Source organism: Belonocnema kinseyi, chromosome 10, assembly GCF_010883055.1.
Source record: "Belonocnema kinseyi isolate 2016_QV_RU_SX_M_011 chromosome 10, B_treatae_v1, whole genome shotgun sequence".
Lineage (NCBI taxonomy): Eukaryota > Metazoa > Arthropoda > Insecta > Hymenoptera > Cynipidae > Belonocnema > Belonocnema kinseyi.
This window is the reverse complement of record NC_046666.1, coordinates 33,388,563-33,397,625: the sequence shown is the minus strand read 5'-3', so window position 1 is coordinate 33,397,625 and position 9,063 is coordinate 33,388,563. Positions and strand designations below refer to the sequence as shown.

Below are 9,063 nucleotides of genomic sequence, written 5' to 3'. Positions count from 1 at the left end.
ATTCTCGCCATTGCCTGAGCGTCTGAAGCTGGATTCCAATCAGAATCAAACAAAACTAGTCTGGATGCTCCTGATAGATTTAAACCGACTCCGCCAGCTTTCGCACTCAACATAAATACACCTATTTAAAAAAAAATATTTAAAAAAAATAAAAATACAAAACAATTTTTATATAGAACCAATTTTAAATTAAAATTTTTAAAAAGAATTTGATGAAATTTATAAGAATTGCAGCTAAAAGTTCAAAAGAATTTAATTTGAAAAATCAAGTGAATTAAACATTTTTTAATTGAAAAAATCCATTCAATTTAGCAAGTTTGAAATGAGTTTAGAAAAATTTGAGGTAATTTAAAAGAGTTTGATAAAATTCCTAAGAATTAAAGATGAGTTTATAAGAATTAAATCAAATCTATAAAAAAAATTCCATGAAACTTTTTAAGGCTCTTGAAGATTTGATGGAAATTTGTTAAATATACTAAAAAAATTGTAATCCTTTGAAATCCCATTAGATCATCGAAATCTGTTCAAAATATATCGAAATGTTTTAAAGTACCCTAAAATATTCTAAATGCTTTGAATTTTTTTAATAAATCCTATAAAATTTTGTAAAGTTTTAAAAAATTCCTTGTAATTTTTTTAAATACCATTAAATCTTCAAAATTCTTTGAAATAGCTTTTAATTATTCAAATCCAATAAAAATGTCTTGGAATCTTTTTAAATACCTTGAAATATTATAAATCTCTCGAAATACCTTGAAACCTTCTCAAATCCCTCGAAACTTTTTAAAGCTTTTAAAAATTCCTGGGATGTTTTAAAACTGCCCTTAAATCTTTAAAATATTTTTCAATGCCTTCAAATTATTGAAAATTATTTTTAAAATTCTTGAGATCTTTTAAATACCCTCAAATATTTCAAATCCTCAAAAAACGTTAAAAAATCCTTTAATATTATTAAACTCTAAAAATTCCCTCAAGGATTTTAATATCCTAAAATCTATAAAATCCTTCTGAATACCTTTAAATTATTGAAATCTATTAAAAATTCCTTGAAATTTTTCAAATACCTTAAAATATTTTTAATTTTAATAATCATTTGAAATTTCTTGAAATCTTTTAAAATGACTTGAAACTTTTCTATCGCTTTAAATTAATGAAATCTATTAAAAATTCTTTCGATTTATTTTCAGATACCCTAAAATATTTCAAACTTTTCAAAATGTTTTGAAATTCATTGAAAATTTAAAAAAATTTTTTAGATTTTAAAAAATAATTTTAAAAAGTAATACCCTAAAATCTATAAAATCCTTCTTAATACCTGTAAATTATTGAAATCTATTAAAAATTTCTGGGAATTTTTTTAATACCCTAAAAGATATTAAATCTTTAGAAATCATTTGAAATCTTTTAAAATACCTTGAAACTTTTCTATCACTTTAAATTATTGAAATATATTAAAAATTCTTTCGATTTTTTTTAAATACTCTAAAATATTTCAAATCCTTTGACATTTTTCAATAAATTGCTTGAAAATTTTAGAGCACTTGAATATTTCTTGAGATTTTTAAAAATAATCTAAAAAATTAATACCCAAAAATCTATAAAATCCTTCTGAATACCTTTAAATTGTTGAAATCTATTAAAAATTCCTTATAATTTTTTAAATACCCTAAAAAATTTATAATCCTTAAAAATTATTTGAAATCTTTTAAAATACCTTGAAACTTGTCTATCGCTTTAAATGATTAAAATATATAAAAAATTTTTTCCATTTTTTTAAAATACTTTAAAATATTTCAAATCCTTAGACATTTTTTGATAAATTGCTTGAAAATTTTAGAGCACTTGAATATTTCTTGAGACTTTTAAAAATAATCTAAAAATTTAATACCCTAAAATCTATAAAATCCTTTTGAATACCTTTAAATTAGTTGAATTTCTAACCAAAAAGATTAATTTTCTACCAAAAAAGACCAATTTTCAATAGAAAATATTAATTTTCTACCAAAAAGATAATTTTTCTTTAAAAAAACGGATTTTCCTAAAAATACATAAATTTTCAACCAAATAGTTAAATTTTTAACCAAAAAGATTATTTTTGTAGACAAAAAAGGCCAATTTTCAATAGAAACTATTAATTTTCAACCAAAAAATTCAATCTTCAACTAAAAAGATCATTTTTCTTTTTAAAAAAACGTATTTTCCACCAAATAAATAAATTTTTTAAACCAAATAATTGAATTGATAAAAAAAATATGAGTTTTCAACACAAGAGTTTAGTTCTCAACTAAACAGTTAAATTTTGAACTTAAAAAGATACATTTTTGAAGTTAAAAAGATAAATTTTTAAACTTGTATTTTTCAAATTTATAATCCTTAAAAATTGTATGAAATCTTTTAAAATACCTTTTAACTTTTCTATCACTTTAAATTATTGAAATATATTTAAAATTCTTTGGATTTTTTTAAAATACTCTAAAATATTTCAAATCCCTCGACATTTTTTGATAAATTGCTTGAAAATTTTAGAGCACTTGAATATTTCTTGGGATTTTTAAAAATAATCTAAAAAATTAATACCCTAAAATCTATAAAATCCTTCTGAATACCTTTAAATTGTTCAAATCTATTAAAAATTCCTTATAATTTTTTAAATACCCTAAAAAATGTATAATCCTTAAAAATTATTTGAAATCTTTTTAAATACCTTGAAACTTGTTTATCGCTTTAAATGATTGAAATATATTAAAAATTCTTTCGATTTTTTTTTAAATACCCTAAAATATTTCAAATCCTTCGACATTTTTTGATAAATTGCAAAATTTAGAACTTTTATCAATTATGGAGTTCAAAGATTCAGATTAAGTTCCAAAAATAGAAATCCACGTGAACATTTTCAATAATCTAAATTAAAGAATCAAGCAATGAAAATTAAAAATTTTCAGAATTATATTATTTTAAGTAATTTTAAGCTGGACCCATTAAGAATTGAAAATAATTTTATTAACTCAACAGTTCTTAAATTAAAAGTTGAATTATATTTATTTCAAATATTCTAAGCATCCTTTAAAAGCTTAAAATTTTTATTTCAAAATCTTGAGAAATCTAGAAGTGGTTTAAAATTTTTACAAATTTAAAATAATTTTTGAATTTTTTTTCGGAACTTTTAAATATATTTCAAAATGAATGAATTTTTTTCTATAACTTTTAGAAAATTCTGCAAATTAAAAAAAAATTAAATTTGAATTTATAAATAACAACAGAACACTTATTATTTGTAAAAATATTAAGAGTAATTTTAAGAAATATTTAGAAGTTTAAAAAAGATTCGAATTAAATTTAGAACTTGAAATAATTTGATATACTTACAGCCGAATTTAAAATAAAATGTAGATTTTTGCAGACTTCAAACAAAAAATTTAGAATTTTTTTAAGAATTGTGAAATACTTCAAAAGTATTTTTTATTTAAAAATAATAAAACGTAAGTTCACATTTTTTACTGGTTAAAAAAAATTAATAGAAATAGTATATTAATAAATTTATTTATTAAATTTCATATAAAAAAAATAATAACAGAAATATCTGAAACTCTGAATTAAAAATATATTATTAATAAATCATGAAAATTTTTATTTAAAAATTAAAATATCGGAATAAAGTATACATTAATTTTAATTCTTATTAAGACTTTCGGATTGAAACAGTTACAATCTGGAAATTCTCAAATTTTGCACGGATCTAGAATTTATTTATATTTATATTAACAGTGGATAAAATAAAACTGTTTTTTATCAAAATTTTTAACTTCAAATGCTTTTAATTAGTAATTGTTTAAATTTTCAAAACTGCACTTTAATTATTTAAGAAACTGTTAAAATCGAACTTGGGCAGATTTTTCTTCTGAAAATTCGTAAAATTCAGGGTATCCCGGCCTGGCGGCCACCCTGTTTTTTAAAACAAAAATCTTCTATTTTAAAAACTTGTAATTTTTTAAGCCTTTAAAACTGCAATTTAAAATTCTTTAAATTAAAATATATGCTTTTGAAAATTAAAAATCTAAAATGGGACATTTTTCAAGTGAAAGATTTTTAAATTAGGTCAAAAAATAAATTCACTGTCATTTCCGGGTTTTTCAGGTTTGCAGGTCCAGCGGCCATCCTGTTTATATGTTTTAAAATATCCTAAAATACTTAAAACGCTTCAAAACATTTTGAAATCCCTTGAAACTTTTTAGAGTTCTTGAAAATTCCATGGAATTTTGTTATATATCCTAAAAAAGTTCATGCCCTGAGAAATTGTAAATCTTTTGAGAACCTTTCAAATTATCGAAAGTTGTTAACAATGTTTTGGAATCTCTTAAAATACACTGAATTATTTTAAATCTTTTAAAATTTTCTGATAAATCCCTTGAATTCTTTTTAAAACCCTTAAAATTTTGTAAGGATTTTAAAAATTCCTTGGATATTTAAAAAATACCCTTAAATCTTTAAAATCTTTTGCAATGCCTTCAAATTATTGAAATTTATTAGAAATTCTTTGGTATCTTTTAAAAAACCGAAAATATTTCAAATCCTTAAAAATGTTTTTAAATCCCTTTAAAAATTTTAAGCTCTGAAAATACCATACTAAAAATCCTTAGAAATCGTTTGAAATCTTTTTAATTCTCTTGAAACTTTTTAGAGTTCTTCAAAATTCTATGGAATTTTTTTAAATATCCTAAACAAATTTTAATGTTTTGAAATCTCTTTAAATTTTTAACCAACAAGTTAAATTACACCAAAAAATAAGAATTTTCAACAGAAAATGAATTTTCAAATAAGAAGATTAATTTTCTACCAAAAAAGACCAATTTTCCACAAAATATATTAATTTTCAACTAAAACGTTATATTACACAAAAAATATGACTTTTCAACAAAAAGTTGAATTTTCATTCAAATAGTTGCATTTTTTACCCAAAAAAGTAAATTTTTAACTAAAAAGATTAATTTTATACCAAAACATATAAATTCTTAACTAAATGTATTAATTTTCAACCAAAAATTTAATTACACAAAAAAATACGAATTTTTCTACATAACAGTTGAATTTTCAAACAAATAGTTGGATTTGCTACAGAAAAAGATGAATTTTCAACCAAAAATAACAATTTTAAACAAAACATATTAATTTTGATACAGAAAGTTGAATTTTCCATCAAGAAAGACTTTTAAGTAAAAAAAGAACAAAATTTCATCAAATTTTTGAATCTTGAAGCCAAAAAGAGGAATTTTCTACAAAAAGATGAATTTTCAACTAAAAAGATTAATTTATTCAAAGTTCTCATTTTTTGGTGTAATTTAACTTTTTAGTTGAAAATTCATCTTTTTGTAGAAAATTCGTTTTTTGGCTTCAAACTTCCACAATATGATGAAAAGTTTTTCTTTTTAACTGAAAAATCTTTCGTGATGAAAAATTCAACTTTCTGTTTCAAAATTAATATATTTTCTTGAAAATTGTTATTTTTTGGTTAAAAGTTCATCTTTTTCTGTAGCAGATCCAACTATTTGGTTGAAAAAAGCCGGATTTTCTAAAAAAAAGAAGATTAATTTTCTACCAAAAAAGACAATTTTTCAAAATATTTATGTTAATTTACAACAAAAGTTGATTTTTTAACCAACAAAGATTTTTAATTGAAAAAAGAACAAAATTTGATCAAATTGTCGAATTTTTAAGCCAAAAAGCCGAATATTCTAAAAAAAATATTAATTCTCAAATGTAAAGATTAATTTTGTACCAAAAAAAAAGGTCAACAAAATATAATAATTTTCAACTAAAAAGTTAAATTATACCAAAAAATAAGAATTTTCTGGAAAAAAGTTGAATTTTTTTTAACGAAGAAAGATAAATTTTCAATGAGGTGTTAATTTTCTACCAAAAAAGACAAATTTTCAACAATGTTTATATTAATTTTCAAACAAAAAGTTGATTTTTTAACCAACAAAGATTTTTCATTGAAATTAGAGCAAAATTTGATCAAATTGTCGAATTTTTAAGCCAAAAAGCCGAATTTTGAAAAAAGTTGATTTTTTAACCAAGAAAGATTTTTCATTGAAAAAAGAACAAAATTTGATTAAATTGTCGAGTTTTTAAGCCAAAAAGCCAAATTTTCTAAACAAAAAATATTAATTTTCAAATGAAAAGATTAATTTTCGAAAAAAAAATTTCAACAAAATATAATAATTTTTAACTAAAAAGTTGAATTACACTAAAAAATAAGAATTTTCCAGAAAATAGTTGATTCTTTTAAGCAAGAAAGATAAAGTTTCAATAAGAGATTAATTTTCTACAAAAAAAGACCAATTTTAAACATAAGATTAATTTTGAAAAAAAGTTGATTTTTTAACCAAGAAAGATTTTTCATTGAAAAAAGAACAAAATTTGATCAAATTGTCGAGTTTTTAAGCCAAAAAGCCAAATTTTCAACAAAAAAAAATATTAATTTTCAAATGAAAAGATTAATTTTCGAAAAAAAAACATTTCAACAAAATATAATAATTTTCAACTAAACAGTTGAATTACACCAAAAAATAAGAATTTTCTGGAAAAAAGTTGATTTTTTTTTAACGAAGAAAGATAAATTTTCAATGAGGTGTTAATTTTCTACCAAAAAAGACAAATTTTCAACAATGTTTATATTAATTTTCAAACAAAAAGTTGATTTTTTAACCAACAAATATTTTTCATTGAAAATAGAGCAAAATTTGATCAAATTGTCGAATTTTTAAGCCAAAAAGCCGAATTTTCTAAAAAAAATATTAATTTAGTACCAAAAAAAAAAATTTCAACAAAATATAGTAATTTTTAACTAAAAAGTTAAATTACACTAAAAAAGAAGAATTTTCCAGAAAATAGTTGATTCTTTTAAGCAAGAAAGATAAAGTTTCAATGAGAGATTAATTTTCTACCAAAAAAGACGAATTTTCAACAATATTTATATTAATTTAGAAAACAGTTGATTTTTTAACCAAAAAAATATTTTTCATTGAAAAAAGAACAAAATTTGATCAAATTGTCGAGTTTTGAAGCCAAAAAGCTAAATTTTCAAAAAAAAAATATTAATTTTCAAATGAAAAGATTAATTTTCTACAAAAAAAAAAATTTCAACAAAATATAATAATTTTCAACTAAACAGTTGAATTACACCAAACAATAAGAATTTTCTGGAAAAAAGTTGAATTTTTTTAACCAAGAAAGATAAATTTTCAATGAGGTGTTAATTTTCTACCAAAAAAGACAAATTTTCAACAATGTTTATATTAATTTTCAAACAAAAAGTTGATTTTTTAATCAACAAAAATTTTTTATTGAAAAAAGAAGAAAATTTGATCAAATTGTCGAATTTTTAAGCCTGAATTTATTTCATAAATATGATATTTTCTATGACATGAAAAAAACTTACGTGTTGTACTTCCTTTTGCATTAAACTTGTCGACAATTTTAGTTCTCGAAACAGTAGGGGTATTGCCATCCAATCGACAAGAAGACATTCCTTCCAGATTACAAAGTTTCTCCAACAAATCAAGCGTCTGCGTAAAATACGAAACAAGCACAACTTTTTCCGAAGTTTCCTTCAAACTCCGCAGCAAAGCCTGAACCACTTTCACTTTTCCCGAGTCCTCCATCGAATCCGCTTTCGGAAAAGCATAATTCAAGTTAGCCGCCTTCAAATCCGCGAGTAAATTGCTCTGATCACTCAAAAAGAGATTTGGATGATTGCAAACCTTCTTCAGAGCCGTGATGGTGTGCAGAGGCATGACATTCGTCTGAAAAATGTCCTTTGCCATCAAGAAATCCGTGATCACCGTGTACAATTCTTCCTGCCTTCGCGCAAGTCGACAAAAGAGAACCAATTCGTGCTTTTGTGGAAGGTATTTGTTGATCAGATCGTTGGTTCGTCTGAGGATGAAGACCTTCGTTTTTTCGTGAAGTTCCTTGGCCCTCTCCTGGCCCAATGAGACGACTTCCTCGGAGGCGTCAGGCCTCTGCGAGGCAACTATTGGCTGCTCGTAATATTTTCTGAAGGAATTGCAACTCTCGAGGATCTCGGGATTGACAAAGTCGACGAGGGTGTAGAGTTCCTGGAGATCATTTTGCACCGGTGTTCCTGTGAGGAGAATCCGTCGACGACAGCGTAACTGGTTGAGTGACTTAAATTCAAATTCGCATCGATTGAAATTCAAATAAATTATTTAATTGGGTAGAATTTTCTATGTGTTTTTTTGTTTTCGTTTATTCGTTGTGGTCCAAATTTGGTCGTTGGATTCTTGTTTTGTTTAACAGGATTTTGCATCACTTTTGATTATTGGACGTTAAATGGGATTTTTAATTTGGATTTTGGTCTAATTTAAATTTCGTAAATTTTTTATGTATAATAATAGATTTATTTTAAACCTAGGAAGATGAATATTCATACCAAAAAGACGAATTTTCAACGAAAACGATTAATTTTTTAATTAATTTTTAAATTTATCTTTTTCGATAGCAAATCCAAGTATTTGTTTGAAAATTCAACGGTAATTTAAAAAAATCGTATTTTTTGGTGTAATTAAACTTTTTCAGACGAATATATATTTTGTTGAATTTTTAATTAAAAAAAAACGAGTTTTTTAGAAAAAAGTTGAATTTTCAACCAAATAGTTGGATCTGCTACAGAAAAAGATGAATTTTTAACCAAAAAATAACAATTTTCAAGAAAATATATTAATTTTGAAACAGAAAGTTGAATTTTCCATCAAGAAAGATTTTTCAGTTAAAAAGAAAAAACTTCATCATATTGTGGAAGTTTGAAGCCAAAAAAACGAATTTTTATTTATACTATTATAACAGTTATTATTATTATTTATATATTTCAATATTTATTTATTTATTATTTTTTATCCAAAAAGTTGAATTGCAACAAAAAATACGAATTTTGAAGAAAAGAGTTGAATTTTCAACCAAATAGTTGGATCTGCTACAGAAAAAGATGAATTTTTAACCAAAAAATAACAATTTTCAAGAAAATATATTAATTTTGAAACAGAA

At 22.7% G+C, this 9,063-nt stretch overlaps 1 protein-coding gene across 1 annotated transcript in view; it reads right to left on the bottom strand.

The window, feature by feature from the left end:
* Positions 1-9,063, bottom strand: part of LOC117181071 (DNA repair and recombination protein RAD54B-like) — an 89,682-nt gene that overhangs the window by 14,051 nt on the left and 66,568 nt on the right. Inside the window, exons 7-8 of the mRNA XM_033373639.1 lie at positions 7,439-8,186; positions 9-121 (exon numbers count right to left, since the gene is read on the bottom strand). Coding sequence (XP_033229530.1) covers positions 9-121; positions 7,439-8,186 — 861 coding nt within the window. The remainder of the gene's footprint in view (positions 1-8; positions 122-7,438; positions 8,187-9,063) is intronic.